This window comes from Chiloscyllium plagiosum, unplaced genomic scaffold (genome assembly GCF_037043375.1).
Source record: "Chiloscyllium plagiosum isolate Xiang-an unplaced genomic scaffold, Cpla_swu_hap1 HiC_scaffold_31, whole genome shotgun sequence".
NCBI classification, from domain to species: domain Eukaryota; kingdom Metazoa; phylum Chordata; class Chondrichthyes; order Orectolobiformes; family Hemiscylliidae; genus Chiloscyllium; species Chiloscyllium plagiosum.
Window position 1 is genome coordinate 50,768,782 of NW_028270169.1, and position 18,444 is coordinate 50,787,225.

Sequence of the window (18,444 nt, forward strand, 5' to 3'; positions counted from 1 at the left end):
TGGGGATTTATCCACCTTTATGCGTTTCAAGACATCCAGCACTTCCTCCTCTATAATATGACATGTTGCAAGGTGTCACCATCTATTTTGCTACTTTCTATATCTTCCATATCCTTTTCCACAGTAAATATTGATGCAAAATACTCATTTAGTATCTCCCCCATTTTCTGCGGCTCCACAAAGACCACTTTGTTGATCTTTGAGGGGCCCTATTCTCTCCCTAGTTTCCCTTTCGTCCTTAATGTATTTGTAAAAACCCCTTGGATTCTCCTTAATTCTATTTGCCAAAGCTATCTCATGTCCCCTTTTTGCCCTCCTGAGTTCCCTCTTAAGTATATTCCTACTGCGTTTATACTCTTCTAAGCATTCACTCGATCTATCCTGTCAATACCATACATACGCTTCCTTCTTTTTCTTAACCAAACCCTCAATTTTCTTTAGTCATCCAGCATTCCCTATACCTACCAGCCTTTCCTTTCACCCTAACAGGAATATACCTTCTCTGAACTTCAACTTTTAGATCCAGTCTATCCTTTTCCATCACTATTTTAAATCTAATAGAATTATGGTCGTTGGCCCCAAAGTGCTCCCCCACTGACACCTCAGTCACCTGCCCTGCCTTATTTCCCAAGAGTAGGTCAAGTTTTGCACCTTCTCTAGTAGGTACATCCATATACTGAATCAGAACATTTTCTTGTACACACTTAACAGATTTCTCTCCATCTAAACCTTTAACACTATGGCAGTCCCAGTCTATGTTCGGAAAGTTAAAATCCCCGACCATAACTGCCCTATTATTCTTACAGATAGCTGAGATCTCCTTACAAGTATGTTTCTCAATCTCCCTCTGACTATTAGGGGGTCTATAATACAATCCCAATAAGGTGATCATCCCTTTCTTATTTCTCAGTTCCACTCAAATAACTTCTCTAGATGTATATACAGGAATATCCTCCCTCAGCACAGCTGTAATGCTATCCCTTATCAAAAATGCCACTTCCCCTCCTCTCTTGCTTCTCTTTCTGTCCTTCCTGTAGCATTTGTATCCTGGAACATTAAGCTGCCAGTCCTGCCCATCCCTGAGCCATGTTTCTGTAATTGCTATGATATCCCAGTCCCATGTTCTTAACCATGCCCTGAGTTCAACTGCCTTCCCCAGGGATAATGAAGATACGTTGTAGAGTCCTCAACGCCAGTTAAAGTACGCTAGGTTTCACTCAGATATTGGAGCTCTAATGCCAGTACATTATTATTTCATCGAAAACTCTTGACTTTTGGTGCATGATCTTACCGTATAGTTAGGGTTTCCAGGTTGAATGCGTAACTCTGCCAACATCCAGATTCCATTGGTTAGCTTCAAGGATTGGTACAACATGTCCTGGCCTTCCACATTCCTCTTTGCAATGGTAAACACATTGCTATTCTGCAATTTATTGGATACCATGTCTGTAAAGAAAAAATACCACGGTACTGGTGAGCAAAATACTGCTTACATCATTTCTTCAATTGGTTGCTACTTCTCGAGATCTCTCTATGGCTTGGTTATTTTCAAATGTCCTTTGGACTTCATTCCTTAATGAACTTTTATTGCTGTTTTTGATCATTACGTTCCTGGCCTGTTTGGTTGTATTTCAGAGGTCACACAAGCAAGTTAGATTCAAATAGGGTGCAGAGATTTGCACACAAGAGTGTACCGTGCAAACTGTCACTGGTAAAACATAAGGTTAGGTGCAGGTAATCGACTGTTAGAAAAATGACCGATGTTTAGTTGCTAACTTGGCTATTGGTCAGGTATTTCTGAGTAGTGGAATAAACAGCCAACTGTAGTGGATTATGGCTCCTGATGTCAAATAAAAGACGAGTGATCAATTGCAAATTCCACGTTCCAGGGCAATGACCCTCTGGTTTTGACTTTTATAAGAACGTTTGGTACCTATAGAATTCTAAAAGTGAATTTTAGAGTCTGGCAGGTGCAAGACTTGAAAAATCGAAGCTGCATGCCAAAATAAATTCCATGTTTACAGAAAATGCATTCTTTACTAGACTTCAGTAAGTGGCCTGCTTCTAAAAATGTCCAAGCTTTTGCACCATTCACTAAAAGTTGCAACAGAATAACATCACTAAAAGCTGGAGTAAGTCATTTTGGTCCTTGAACCTATTTAGCAATTCAACAAGATAATAACCCACAGCCTCAAGTTCACTTCCTTGCTTCTCTCATGACCATGGCAACCTTACTAATCAAAAATCTGCATAACTCAGTTGTGAAAACATTCAATGACCAGACTCAATAGCAGAAAGTTCCAGCACTGCATGATCTGGGGATCATCATGCAAGAATTATAATAAGTTTGCACCCAAGTGCAGCAGGGAATATGACAGGCAAATGCCAGTTAAAGTACGCTAGGTTTCACTCAGATATTGGAGCTCTATTCATTGGAGTTTAGAAGAGTGAGAGGCAACCAAGGTGAAACTTGACAAGGTAGATTTGAAGAGGCTGCTTCTCATTATGGGAGGGTCTAGGACAAGAATCCAGATGGCATAATCTCAGAGAAAGGGGTTGTCCATTTAGGACAGAGATGAAGTGGTGTGGGCAAAAGGCAGGAAAGTGGAATTGAGGATTATTATATTAGCCATGAACTTATTGAATAGTGAAGCAGATTTGATGAACCAAATGGCCTAAGTCTTATTGCCTCTATTACTTGTTGGCAAAGAGAATTCCAAAGATGAATGACACCCCCCAACCCTGAGAGAAGGAATCTCCACCTTAAATGGCAGCGCCTTATTTTTATACCATGTCAGTGGTTCTAGAATTGCAGAAGTGTGGAAACATTTTCTTGCCATCTATCTTACCAAGTCCCCTTAGAATCTTACATTTTAATAAGATCATCTCTGTATGGGTATATGAATAGTGCTGGCAAATGGGACTAGATTGGGTTAGGATATCTGGTCGGCATGGACAAGTTGGACCGAAGGGTCTGTTTCTGTGCGGTACATCTCTATGACTCCAAGAAGTATAGGCCCAATGCGCTCAATCTTTTCTTGAAGCCAACCTCTTCACCCTTGAATCAGCACAGTGAACTTGCTCCAAAAGGAAATCCTCCAGTTAGGAGACCAAAACTGCACTGAGTACTGCAAATGAAAGCCCCAGAGGGCCTTGGCCTGATCTTGTGTGAGAGAGAGATGACTGGTGATCCTTAGGCTCTGCTCACCACCCCATTGGTGAGTGGTGAGCTGGAGAAGGCAGGTCTTTGTGCTGACCTCAGCCAGTACAGGAACTGAACCCATGCTGTTGGCAACATTTTGTATCACAAACATTCAGCCAACAGAGCTACACAGTGCTTCAGGAGCCAGGTGTGGTCTCACTAAAGTCTAACATAGTTGGAGCAAGATTTCCCTATTTGCCTACTTCATTTCTCGTACAAAAGCAGCAAACATTCTATTTGCCTTTTTAATTATTTGCTGTGCCTGGGAGCTAACTATTTATGATTCATGTGCAAGAACGCCAAGATACCTCTGAGCTAGTCTCTCTGTTTAAATAAGATTCTGCTTTTCTACCCTTCCTGCCATAGTCAACAAGCTCACATTTTCCTACATTACATTTCATCTTTCAATTTCTTCCCCCACTGCCCCCCTCCCTCACTCACTCAACTAATATCCCTTGCAACCACACAGCTTGCTTTCCCATCTATCTTTGTAAATCATACAGTCTGTTCATTCACTCATGTCATGAATATAGATAGTTCAGGCTATTCAACCAGTTACAGTTTGCCAACCTGAAAGTTATGCATTTATGTCACCTCTCTTTGCAGTTTGTTAAGGAATCCCCTAATCATACAGCCTTGAAACAAATCCTTTGATCCAACTTGCTCAGCACAGACATCCCAATCTGACTTAGTCCCAATTACCAGTATTTGGCCTATATCCCTCTAAATCCTTCCTATTCATATACTCATCCAGATGCCTTTTAAATGCTGTAATTATACCCAACCCCACCACTTTCTCTGACAGCTCTTCCATACACGCACCACCTTCTGTGTGAAAAAGTTGCCCCTTAGGCATTTTTAAATTCCTGCCCTCTCACATTAAATCTAATTTTGGACTCCCCCATGCTGGGGAAAAGATCTTGGCTATTGACCTTATCTCCCTGATGATTTTCTAAATTTCTGTAAGGTCACCCCTCAGCTTCTGACTTTCCAGGACTAAAAGCCCCAGCCTAATCAGCCTCTCCCTTGAGCTCAAACCCACCAGCTCTGGCAACATCCTTGTATATCTTTGCTGTAACTCTCGGTTTAACAATTTTCCGATAGAAGAGTGACCAGAATTGTACACTCCAATGTCCACCAAGCTGCAATAATGACATCCCAAATCCCAAATATAATGTTCTGACCAATAAAGGCAAACATGCCAAACGCCTTCTTCACCACCCTGTCGACCTCCGACTCCACTTGGTCACTTTGTCTCAGAGCCCTACCATCAGTCCTGCCTCAGTTTGCCTTAGCTAATGCTAAAAGTCACACAACACCAGGTGATAGCCCAACAGGTTTATTTGGAAGTATGAGCTTTCAGAGCGCTGCTCCTTCATCAGCTACCCGACGAAGGAGCAGCGCTCTGAAAGCTCGTACTTCCAAATAAACCTGTTGGACTATCACCTGGTGTTGTGTGATTTTTAACTTTGTTCACCTCAGTCCAGCACCAGCAGCTCCATATCATGGTGACGTAAATGCAACACTTCACATTTACAATCACGCAATAGGAAATCCAACCCCGCAATTTTTTATTTTGTGCAGTAACTTTTTACGTGGCACATTTAAAATGCCTTTTCAAATGCCAAAATGTACATCATTTACTATTCCCCTTTATTCACCTTGCTTATCACATCCTCATGTCAAATATTATTTCTCTTTCACAAAACCATTTTGGCTCTAACTGACAGTCTGCTACTATCTCCTTATCTATGGGCTCTAGCAGTTTCCCAATGAATGATGTTTAATTAACTGGCATTTAGTTTCCAACTTTCTTTCTCCCTCTTGTCCTGAATAGAGCTGTTTATTTGTAAGTTTCCAAACTGTTTTGACACTTCTAGAACTGAGATAATTGTGGAAGATGACAACCAATATATCTGTAGTAGCCGTAGCTATCTGTAATGTAGTGCCACTTTTTATTTATTTTGTTACCTAGGTACTTTGTACTTAAGGTGGTGCTGTGTGTTGGTGACATTGTACACTTTTCATCGACAAACCTTCATTTACATCTCACCCTAGAGTGTAACTACTGTTGAGGGCCTATAGACCACTCCCACCAGTGACTTCTTTCCCTTAACTGAGAGAGTGACTGCCCTCAATATCAAGGGGCCTGAGCAAAACTGGAATAAGGGAGAATCAGGTGGAAAATTCTCCACTGGCTGGAGCCACGACACAAAAGATGATGATTGTGGTTGTTGTAGGTCAGTTATCTCAGATCCAGGGAGGGTAATGTCCTAAGCCCAAAATGTTTCAACGGCTCCACCAATGACCTTCCCTCTATCACAAGGTCAAGTGTGGGATATAATGCTGATGCTTGCATAATGCTCAGCAATGACTCGTCAGGTACGGAAACAGTCTATGTCCAAATACAAAATCTAGAGAACATCTTGGTTTGGCCTGGCAAGTGGCAAGAAAGGTTTGAACCACACAAACTCCAGTCAATAACTATCTCCAACATGCGAGAATCTAACCAGCACCCACTGACATTTAATGGCATTACCATCCCCGAATTCCCCACTATCAACATATTGGAGGATTATCATTGAGCCATATAAACACTATGGCTGCAAGAGGACGTCAGAGGCTAGGAATCTTGCAGTGAGGTACTCACTTTCTGACTATGTTCACCATCTATAATGCATAAGTCAGAAGCATGATAGAATACTCCCCACTTGCCTGAGGGAATGCAGCTCCCACTAACAATCAAGAAAGCTTGACACCATTCAGGAAAGAGCAGCTTGTTTGATTAGCATTACATTTACAAACATTCATTCCCCCACCACTGACACTCAGTATCAGTAGCTGTACCATCTGCAAGATGCTGCGTGAACTCATGAACACTCCTCAGATGGGAACCTTCCAAATCTATTACCAATACCATTTATAAAGGTCAAGAGCAGCAGATACATGAAAATCATAAGGCCGTAGAAGCCCTACACGTGGAATCTGGCCATTTGGCCTAACAAGTCCACATTGACTCTCCGAACATTAATCCACCCAGACCTATTCCCTAACCTATTAAATTACATTTACTTCTGACCAATGCAACTAACCCATACATCCGTGAACATTATGGGCAATTTAGCATGGCCAATTCACCTAACCGGCACATCTTTGGATTGTGGGAGGAAACCGGAGCACCCGGAGGAAACCCACGCAGACACGGGGAGAATGTGCAAACTCCACACAGACAGATGCCAGAGGCTGGATTTGAACCCGGATCCCTCACGCTGTGAGGCAGCAGTGCTAACCACTGAGACATCACCATGTGCAAACTTCCCTCCAAGTTGCTCACCATCTGGCCTGGAAAGATATCACCATTCCTTCAGTGTCACAGATTAAACTCCTGGAACACTTCCTTAACGGCATTGAGTGTCTTCCTGCGGAGTCTTTAGCGGTTTAAGAAACCAGCTCAACGCCATCTTTTCAAATGTGAGTAGGGTTGGTCAATAAATGCTGGCCTATCCAGCGACCCTCACTTCCTCTGAATGCAAGAAAATCTCCACATAAATTGATCTACATTTTGATTCTCTAATGCAAAATCAATTCTCAGTGAAACTATGAACATTACCAGTTATCTCAAAACACATATTATGGGTTGATTTAAGTGTCCAAAGGCATTTAAAATTCTCCCCTTCTATTGCTCTGAATTCTGATTAAATACAGACCGCTGCTGCTCAGTTGGTCTTCTCTGCACCTTTAAACACTCCAGCTCTCTCGCGATTGTCTGCAAATATGCTGCACATACATTAAACCTACTCAGTTATGTGCTGAGCCACTTCAACTTGACTCACTAAGTGAAGCTTTAAGCTATTCATTTCAAGGCAAGTATTCCCACTTTAACCAAGTTACTTATAGGTCTACTTCCATTTCAGTCAATTTATAGACCCATGTATATACAAAATCAGAGAGCAACCAAAATAGATGTTTTTGTCCCAGCAGGCAAGGCAGTCTTTTGCACATATTATAGTGAATTTATAGCTTTTACAAAATGAATGGCAGGCAAGCATTTTATTAGGAAAAAAGACAAATGCTCAAGACTTAGTTACAATACATTCTCATTTACAGGCACTTTAATCGTGTCCCTCCAGTAACCTTATTTCTTTTTGTTCACCAAGATCTATCTGCTATTTGTGACATGCCTTTCACAGGATGACTATTGTTTGTTTCCATCTTTAACTGTTAATATGGCAATAACACTTCCAGTAATTATATCGCTTTCCAAGAATCTATTCTTGTCCCTCTCATCAACATAAGAGCCATAGTGCATTGAAAACTTTAGCTCATCACTGAAATGACTCTACAGAGGCTGGTATCCCGTCACCAAGTCCCCCTTTATTTACAAACAAAAAGGCCTTGACCCTGATCCAGCTCCCTCAGAGCCAGCTCTCAGAGTGAGCAGAACCTCTGACACTCCTGTTTGTTTTTTTTTCCCCCAGACACTCCGGTTTGTATCAGACAGCCAGGGCTCCCTGATTGGATCAGATGAACAGCCCCAGTCAGTGAATTCATATTCTATGAGGTCCACCTGGCTGACCTCAATCACGACAACACCACTTTTCTCAATGCCATTATTTAAAGTATACAGGCTCTGCAGCAAATTAAGGATTAAAGAGCACTAGCTCATGGAATCACACTTCAAAACTTCTCTAGCACTTGAATTAACCCAGTTGCAGTCTCCTCTCAGACCAGAATTATAGGCACACCTAATATTTTGGGGGTCTTGATACAACTGATCTGGCACTATAATCCAGCATTTTGTTTGCTGATTGTTACTTCGCACTATCTAGACAGGGAATGGCAAATGAGCCTATAGCTCAGATTGTTTTGAAGTTCCTTCTCACCATAATTACATTGTTGGGTTCAAACTGAGAGAGTGAAGCTAGTTTTCAGAATTAATAAAAAAACACATCAACTGAATGTAGTCAGCACAGTGGGGTAACATAAAAGCATTTCAACTCAGCCAATTGGTTTGAACCAAACCCAGACTGATGTGATAAAGACTCTTCTCCCTCTCTCTGCTGTGTGGAAAAATTATGTGCGAAACAGATTTTGGTACTTTCCGTCCAGATGCTGGGTTCACAGTAGAAACAGCAAACAATTCAGCATTTAGCATCTTCACTCCAGAGACACACAGGGATAGCTAATATAAAACTGATAGATTCACATTGGCAAACCCTCCAGAAGGGTTAGTGAAAATAGGGAGAGCTTTCATTTTCGTATTCCATAGCTCAAGGCAATAGCAATTCTAGTCCAATTGAACAACGCAAAATTATTTCTTAATCCACTCGCATCACAAACCACCTGTAAATATCACAACCCTTGAAATTTGTTCAGACTATGAGCAGAGCTGATATTTCAGTGTGTCGGTGTGCGAGATATGCGGCTGTCCAGCCCCATCTCCGGCACTTTTATTTCCCTTCCCAGGAACAAAGACACGGAGGAGTCTGTCCAAAACTTTTCATTCAACTTTGCAAAGTTGGGTGCAATGCCTCGTGGTTACACACATTAATAATAATCTCCACACATTATATACACGTAAATGTGGGCTGGGTCTCCTACTGCTGTCTTGACCAATGAGTGCTAGGGTTCCCCACTGTTTTCCTTATTTGGGTTCTGGTGCCTGCGATTATTTTGTTACTCACTTGGCCAATCAGTGTTCGAGTTCCCCGTTCTTTCCTTATATGGATGATGTTGTACAACTGTGGTTAAGGGCGGTCTCTCAGCTATCGAGGAAAGCTGTTACAATTGTTTCATTCATAAAAACATGGGGGAGGTCCGGCACCGGTTTCGAGTGCCTGCTTGTGTTTACTATAAGGCGCTTGTGTTTACTATAAGGTAGAGAAGACTAAAATGCAGCTAACCGTTTAAAAATTACACTACCCCCTACATCGGTCACACACCAGGAAGGATACAAGTAAGGAATGTACCATACTTCTACAATTACGACTAAACAAAAGAGTTGACGTGTTTTAAAGTCCAGTCAAGCATAAGGCTTTTCCCACTCTGGAATTGCAGTTCTGCGAAAGTTAGATGGTTGAAGTCAGATCTTGATGAACTGCAGGATTCCTTTGAAGTGAAGCAGGCCCAGGCAATTGCTCTAACTGAAGACTCAGCTTCTTCACAGGTGAATTTGGAGCTTTTAGAAAACAGGCTAGGTGAAACTTTTCAGACTTAAGCCTTGCAGTTTTTGACAGGCAGAATGGCACAGCCTTTCACTGCAGCTATGGTATTGTTGATATTTTTCCACCAACTATCCAGTTTTTTCCGAGTAGTAAGATAAAAATATTTCAGAATTTAAGAACAGTTTGGATTGCATGACAAGTAGCAACTGATACACAACAAAAAGCAAATAGCAGCTTTCCTTTAGTAAATTAGTAGCCTCAGTCACATGGTCAATGACCTTGGATATTCAACAGAAGGTAGTCTTCAGACTTCAATTAAGGATATAGGGTAACTAGTCTCAAAAGCACTCCCTTGTTACTTTGCAGATCTGAAGTTATGAAGTTGAGGGGCCCATTGTCTCTGAGATTTGAAGTAAGCTTCACGTAAGTACAGATATGACATGTCGCTATCCAATGATTTACTGTTCGAAGATATGTGGCCAACAAAAGTTTTGGACTTAAAAGTGGAGAGTAATTACAAAGCAACTCAGATATGAGAAATTTAAGAGCCATTTAGAGCCTTCAAAGCTGTTTTATTAGATTGGAACAGGCATTCAGGGTTCTGGTAATGCTGTCATTTATTTTGCAGGTAAAAATTAAGTAGCAATTCATAACTGAGTTAAGTGCAGCAAGGTATTTGATGCTGCCTTCCCATGATCTTGATACTGTTCTCTCAAATAACTATAATCCTGCTTTCTACAAAATGAACAGGCCTCCTAATGGGAAAAGGCGAAGCAATGACAATCATGCAGTCTTTGTTGCCTTAGAATTTCAAGCATATTAAAAAGACCCTCTCAGAGATGAAGAGAGCCTGCTCGTGACCAGGCAGATATCTGGAAATACCGTTAGTGAGTGCAGGGACCATCACAAACGTGGGGGTGAACATCTGAAGCTAATCTGTTGCATTCAGAAGTTTCCAGTCCATAAAGTGCCCTGTTTATTGCTGAAAATACAGACAGATAAATGACAGCTACATCTCATTTATGTGATGGATTGGGAAGTGCACAGCGTGACGTGTTACCAAGCCCCACAGACCAAAAGGCTCAGAGTCTTGACTCGGAATTTGTATGGCGTTAAACTCAGATGTGTGGAGTTCAAAGCATTGCAATCAATCTCAGATCCTCTCTCTGCTCCAGAGATGGAGATCTGCCATTCCTACTTCTTTCTTCCCAGCACTTGTTAAAGTAGATTCAGCTCTCAGTCAGCAGGTTCCACATGCAGCCCAAAGCAACCCTTTCATGAAATATATGCTTTAGAACTGCACTACACCTGAAATATACCAGTTATAATTGGTAAATGCTTTACTGAATTGTATGAACTGCAAATATTCATAAAACTTCAGAGGTGGGGGCAAACTAAAGTGGTTCATGGAACTATTAGAGCACAGAAAGATGGCATTCTGCCTATCATGTCTGCATGAACAATTCACATAGTGCCAATCTTCCACCTTCTTCCCTGAGGTGCATTCTTACTTTGCAGATAGTAGTCAACTCCCCTTTGAAAGTTTTCGTTGAAACTGCCTCTTCCACACTGTCAGGCTTTGCACTGCAGACATCAACTGGTTGTGTGAAAAAGAATTTTTGCTTCCCTCGTAGTTTTTGCTTTTTTTGCCAAACTACTTGGTTGATAAGAAAATTGGTAACATATAAAAAAGGAGCAGGAGTGGGTCATTGAGTGCTTCAAGGGTTCACGATCATTCAACATGATCATGTTTAACACTCCATGCCATTTACCCCTTTCGCTCCATACATTCCTTGATCCCTTTAAGGTCTAAACATTTCTCTCTATTTTGGACATATTCAATGACTTGGCTTTCACAGCCTTTTGTGGCAGAGAATTCCACTGGTTCATCATTTTTTGAGTGAATAAACATTTCCTAATGGTCTCAGTTCTAAATGGTCTACCTCATACCCTGAGACTGTGTACCTCTAGTTCTACGCTTCCTAACCAGGGAAAATACTCTCCCTAATGAGTCTCTCAATTTATATGTTTCAATCACATCCCTCTCATCTTTTTAAAAAAAAATATTCATTTTTATGGGATGTGGTTGTTGCTGGCTGGGCCAGCATTCAATACCCTAGTTGCCCCTTGAGAAGGTGGTGGTGAGCTGCCTTCTTGAACTGCTGCAGTCTATCTGCTGGGGTTGACCCACAATGCCAATAGGGAGGGAATTACAAAATATTGACAGTGAAGGAATGGTGATATACTCCCAACTCAGGATAGCGAGTGGCTTGGAAGGAAACTTGCAAGTGTTGGTGTTCCCATATATCTACTGCCTTTGTCCTTCTAGATGCAAGTGATCATGGGTTTGTAAGGTTCTGTCCAAGGCTCTTTGGTGAATTTCTGCAGGGTATCTTGTAGATGGTACACACTGCTGCTACTGAGCGTCAGTGGAGGAGGACTGGATGTTGTGGATGTAGTGCCAATCAAGCCAGCTTTCTAAACTCAACCTTAAGACACAGCCTCCCTCCCAAACAAAAAGGTTGGAAAAAGTCAAGTATACTCCCTTGAAAGGTAAAGGTTGGACAAAAGTCCAGAGTTCCCTCAATGACAAAAAGGCAGATATTATGACAAAATAGGCAAATATGCTTATGACAGAAATATAATTGAGGACCAGGTTGAACACTGAAAGTTTAGGGAGGTGACAAAAGAATACAAGAGAAGTAAACAGGGAACATGAATTGAAACTGGCAGCTAACATAAAAAAAGAAACTGCAAAGCCATTTACAAACATATAAATAGTAAAAGATGGTTAAAAAAAAAAGGGAGCTGGGCCAATTCAAGCAAAAAAAAGCAGATTGATACATGAAGGCAGAGGACATAGCTAAATTATTAAATTAATACAGAGGAACCTCAATTATCCAAAGGACGTGGGCTGGGAGCATTTCGTTCCGATAATCAAATACCGGATAACATAGTTAGCCAAGCATCGGGACCTTGCAATCTTGCTTGGATAACCTGAAATTTGGTGAACCGAATGCCAGATAATCACGGTTCCTCTGTACTTCTGCATCTATTTTTCCTGTGAAAGTAAGTGTAACTGAGGCCATTTGTGACAAATAGAGAAAATTCAATTGTTAGAACAGTACTAATTCTTTTTCCCCCCAGAGATTCAGCAAGAACAGTCAAAGAGCTTAGCTCCTGATTCTTATTCAGAGACAGCGCATTACTCCCATCTTGCCGAAGGATGTCCAACAGGATGGCAACAGGTGACAGGGTAGTTTCTCCTTACCTATGAAACCACAAAAACTAAAAATGAGAAATATTTAACTATTTGGGCAAGAGGGTAAGGCAGGGTGAGGAGGACATGGAGAGATTGCATGTGGGGAAAAGGAGTAAATCTGTACCTAACGAGGAAGAGTTCCTCCGCGTGTATAAAATCCTCATGATTTTGAATACCAATGCACAGCAGGCAATTTACATGGTTGGAAATTGGAATTCATGGAATCTTGGAATTGACTATATGGAAAGATCTGTCAGTATTCTAGCTTTCCTACCGCTATCTAGTGGAGAGATATAGTATGCACATGGAATCCATGCACATGATATGACACCGGGACAGCACTGGGCCAAACTACAACACCCTTCATGATCAGACCCAGCCTGCCAACACTGGCATTGTAAACTCTTTTCAAGAGAATGGACATTTGCACAAAGTATTGAAGGATCTTTGGCTTAATCAGAAGTAGAAACATCACGTCATGGAGCTGGACATGCTCAGTTTTAAAGGCGAGTATTAGCAGTTTTTGTGAAGAACTATTTAAAGATTGAAAGATGTATTTATGCAACTTTACTTGGTGAAACAATGTTATCGCTCCCCCTTTTTCCGTGTCAACAAGTTGCTCACAACTCGCAGTGAGCTGAGAAAGGCTGCAGCAGTTCATTCAAGGTACTCTGATCAGGCATTGCTGCAGTGCTGCAAAAACAAAGGCTAGGTTAGTAACGTGTGACTGTCATGATAATGGCAACCTGCTGCCAACAATGGCCTTTAGCTGAGGAGAAGGGTGGGCTGCTCCAGCTGTGAATAAGATCTGCGACAAATCGTTTTTTCCCCGGAGGTTACTTGGGTCCCTCAGGCTTAACCATACTGACTTGAATGTTCAATTTTCCTTGTTGCGTGGTTACTATAGCTACAGCAAATTGTTTAACCGTAACCACATTTGGGGTCCTGAGTATTGCAAGAAAAGCCATCATACACTTAATTTTTCATCCACTCACTGGCTTGATATAAAACCTGTAAAAAAATCGTATTCTGTCACTGAAAATCAAGACAAATGATACGACATGAACTGCCAGTAATGTGAAGAGCTAGGGCACACTGCAACTGGCTCAAAGGAAAATGCCCAGAAACCAACTATACATCAACCAAAACTATCCAAAGCCCATTTTTAAAATGTGACAGAACATTTGCAAAGTCCCTTTTTTTTTGAAAAATGTAACACGCCAACTTGCTAAATATTTAGAACACATTTTGTATGAAGTTAACTGCCCATACATCATGACATTGCAAACTGCCACCTTTCCTTGCTCGCCGGGCTTGTGGAATTTTGGTCAGTGTACCCATCATTATACCTCAAACATTTTCTGTCTCACATCTCATTTGTGTTACAATTATAACTTCCAAACATACAGAACATACAATTATTAAAAGCCAAAGCACTTCACTGGAGCATAAAACTAAATATGACAGTAAGTCACATAGGAAGGAGAAAGTGAGGACTGCAGATGCTGGAGATCAGGGTCGAAGGGTATGGTGCTGGAAAAGCACAGCTGGTCAGGCAGCATCCGAGGAGCTGGAGAGTCGATGTTTCAGACAGAAGCCCTTCATCAGGAATGAGTAAGTCACATAACCTTTATTTATATAGCCCCTTTGAAATATAACATTCCCAAAGTGCTTCAAAAATCATTGGCAGCAAGATGACTAAGATGACTGAGAGCAGATGACACACAACATGAAGCAAATCTTTCAAAGCTGATGAGCTAGAGAAATAGACAACAAACATCTAGAGGCAGTGATACCCTGCACCACCTTAAATTAGTAAAAGGTAGAGCCTGTCAATTTATGCTTGTTTTGTTTGACTTTCTTCAAATGCATTGTGCTTTTGTATTCTTTTTTCACCTACAAAACTTTCACTTTGCACTAATTACACTATGAATCACTGTGTGGCTTTTAATCTAATCTCTTTTTGCCAAGATATGGCAAATGGAGTTTAATACAGTTAAGTGTGAGGTCTAACATTTTGGAAACTGAAATCAATGTAGGAGTTTCATGGTGAATGGTAGGGCCTTAAGAAGTATAGTGGAATAGAGGGACCTTGGAGTTCAAGTTCACAGTTTTCTGAAAGTGAACTATGTAGACAGGGCAGTGAAGGAGGCTTGTGGCACACTGGCCTTTACCAATCAGGGCATTGAGTATAGAAGCTGGGAAGTTATGTTGCAGTTATATAAGACGTTGACTTCACTTGGGAGTATGGTGTTCAGTTTTGGTCACTTTGCTATAGGAAAAATGTTATTAAACTGGAAGGACTGTAGAAAAGATTTACAAGGATGTTGCCTGGACTGAGTGGTCAGAGTTATAGGGAGAAGTTGGACAAATTAGGACTTTTTTTTAAAGAGCATAGGAGACTGAGGGGGGAACATGCTAGAGGTGTATAAGATCACGAGAGGCACGGGTAGGGTGAATGCATTCAGTCTTTTTTCAGGGTTGGCAAATAGAGGATTAGAGGTTTCAGTTTACGGTTAGAGGGGAAAGAATAAAAAGGAATCTGAGGGGCAACTTTTTTTTTACACAGAGGCTGGTACGCATAAGGAATGAGCTGCCAGTGGAAGTGATTGAGGCGGGTGCATTAAAAACAATTAAAAGGCATTTGGACAAATATATGGATAGGAAAGGATTAGTAGGATATGGGTCAAGTGCAGGGAAATGGGGTTAGTGTGGATGGACATTTTGGTTGGCATGGGCCAGTTTGGACCAAAGAGTCTGTCTCTGTGCTGAAGGACTCTGACTCTATTCTCTCTCCTTTTACTTTCCAAGTAATTCCCTTCTTTATTCTCCATTTCCCACCCCACCCCTATCAATTTCACCTACCCCCTCCTCCTCCTCCTCCACTCGTACATTTTTCTTCCTGCTTGAATGGCACCTCTCCAGTTTCCTTTGTTTATTCCTCTGGCCCACATGTTCCCAGCTGTGTGAATGTACCTTCTCTCCTGCAGCACTTAGCCTCTCTGCTGGATATAAGCCAAGGGTTTGATTGTGGTGAAATACAATGTTTTAGGTCCAAGTCTGCACTACTAGATACAGGGCTGCACTTCAGATAAAACCAGATAAACCACTTAAGCACATGACAAGATATAAATTAATTTTTAGTATTTTAGGTCACATGGAATACAGGGACAATTTGTGATATGGATAAAGAAATGTTCAAAGTTTGTGAGAAGATTTGTAGCTTGGGTGCTCATTGTTGAAACAACACAGAAGTGCTTCACAGGAGGCTCCCAAGCACTGAGGATGTCACCTAGACAGGGGACGAAACGTCTGCAACACGGATAAAGAAATGGCTCGAAGGTAGACGATAGAGGGTGTGCTGAGAGTTGCTTTTCAGACTGGAGACCTGTGACCAGCGGTGTGCCACAAGGAGCAGTGCTGAGTCCATTGCTTTTCCTCACTTATATAAATGATTTGGATGTGAACATAGAAGGAATAGTTAGTAAGTTTAGAGATGGTACCAAAATTGGAGGGTGTAGTGGACAGTGAAGAAGGTCACTGCAGAGTAAACGGAATCTTGATCAGATGGGCCAATGGATTGGGGAATGGCAGATGGAGTTTAATTTAGATAAATGCGAGGTGCAGCATTTTGGGAAAGCAAACCTTAGCAGGATTTAATGGCAAGACACTGGGAAGTTGCTAAACAAAGAGACCTTGGAATGCAGGTTCATAGCTCCTTGAAAGTGGAGTCATAGGTAGATTGGATAGTGAACGTAGCTTTTGGTATGCTTTCCTTTATTGATCTGAGCATCCAGTATAGGAGTTGGCAGGTCATGCTATGGTTGTGTTGGACATTGGTTAGGCCACTTTTGGAGGCTGGGACAACTACAGCATTTAAAAGGCATCTGGGTGGGTACATGAATAGGAAGGACATGGGCCAAGAGATTAGATCAATTTAGGACATCTGGTCAGCATGGACCAGTTTGACCGAAGGGTCTGCTTCCATGCTGTATATCTCTATGACTCTAATCCACAACTGGAATGAGGATTTGGGTGTCATATTCAGACGCACTCAGTTTGAATGGCTGATATTGAATTTTTGTAGCATCCCAAAATACTTTATAGAGTCAAGGGAAAATTTGATAGAGGATTTTGAGGAAAAAAAAGGATATGACCATTATGGAACTCATGAAAAAAAATGACCACAGCTTGGTTGGCAGATGATGTGTTTAGAAGGTTTTTAAAATGTAGTGAATTGCTGGGAGTCAGTTGGCCAAATTTGAAGAAGGAATGACACCAATCGAGGAAACACAAGTCAGGCTATCTCCACTTCCAACAGGCAGGATTTAAAAACACTTCACTTTTGAATTCTATGGTATAAAAATCAATTTGTAATCTATATTAGAACATGATATGAGAGAACTTTCAACAATAAAGAAAATAACTTCAGTAAAGAAACCTTCTTATATTGTCAGTGACTCTGTTGTTTGTTATGAAAGACCCAAGTGTCCAAATACAATTCAGAATGATGCAAAAACAGACCCCATGTAGGATTCCTTCAGATACAGCTTTTGCTTCCTGACTTGTTCCATTTTCAAATCTCTCCTGTCTTCCGAAATAGCAGCTCCTTCATCTTTTGTTTCTAAACCTTCCCTTCCCATTTGCCCTGTCTTGGTATTTGCTTTAAATCTCTTCCATCTCTACCCTTAGCGAGTTCTCATGGAAAGGTCACTGATCTGAAACATGATTCTTTTTCGCTCTCCACAGATGCTGCTTGCCCTGTTAAGTTATTTCCAGCATTTTCCGTTCTTAATTCAAATTTTCAGCATCTGAGGTATTTTTCACTTTGTTTTCGGATTTAAGTTTCATTTGTGCTCCAACATATAGGCCATAAGTTTATTTTTTCTATAAATGTTTAGCATACCCCTGTTAGTTCAAAGCACTCAATTAGAGTCAGAATGAGAGAAAGTGAGGGCTGCAGATGCTGGAGATCAGAGCTGAAAATGTGTTGCTGGAAAAGCGCAGCAGGTCAGGCAGCATCCAAGGAACAGGTGTATCGACGTTTTGGGCATAAGCCCTTCTTCAGGATTCCTGAAGAAGGGCTTATGCCCGAAAAGTCGATTCTCCTGTTCCTTGGATGCTGCCTGACCTGCTGCGCTTTTCCAGCAACACATTTTCAGCTGGAGTCAGAATGAGTAAGAAGGTAGCTTGCCTTTCCACACAGCTAGTTGAGGCCTTTGCTATCTGTACTAGATGTAATGACACTTGAGTTCAGACAAAGTTTTGAAAGTGTCATGCTTCACTCACTGAAGGTACCTGTGAAGATTGAGAGATGCTGGTTGGCCACGTTGGGAAAAAACCTGGTCCTGTTGCAACTAGAAACTTCCCGACAACAAACAGAGGTTAGATTCCAGTTGCAATATAATACTTTGCAGATTGTGTAGAAGTGACAGCAAACTACAACATGGTCTGGTTAAAGGGATCGATGCCGAAGCTCCCAAGGATCGTGGCCTGCCTCAAACTACAAGGCACGGTCTGGACAAAGTTGACGCCACCTGTGAAGCAAATTCAGTCAGCCCTCATGTTCAGCCTTTACTGTCTATTTGAGAAATAAGTCAACACACCTGTGCAAATTTTAAAGGAGTAGCCTTATCCTGGCAATGCAAGCAGCCAACATGAACGATAGAGCCAAACTTGAACACAGACCCTAACACCACACAGTAATACTTACAGATATAGGACCTCGAGCTAAACCAATATAAAATAGTCACGGTTTTCCATTTTATGGTATGGGAGATGCGTTCGCCCATCATGTGGCTGCCAGTCAACAAGGA

General features: G+C 41.4%; 1 protein-coding gene across 3 annotated transcripts in view; it reads right to left on the minus strand.

The window, feature by feature from the left end:
* LOC122564151 (AP-2 complex subunit beta) overlaps positions 1–18,444 on the minus strand; it is a 318,942-nt gene that overhangs the window by 37,263 nt on the left and 263,235 nt on the right. For all 3 annotated transcript variants that reach the window (XM_087977539.1, XM_087977536.1, XM_087977537.1), the window contains one exon: positions 1,292–1,446. In XM_087977539.1, coding sequence (XP_087833665.1) covers positions 1,292–1,446 — 155 coding nt within the window. The remainder of the gene's footprint in view (positions 1–1,291; positions 1,447–18,444) is intronic.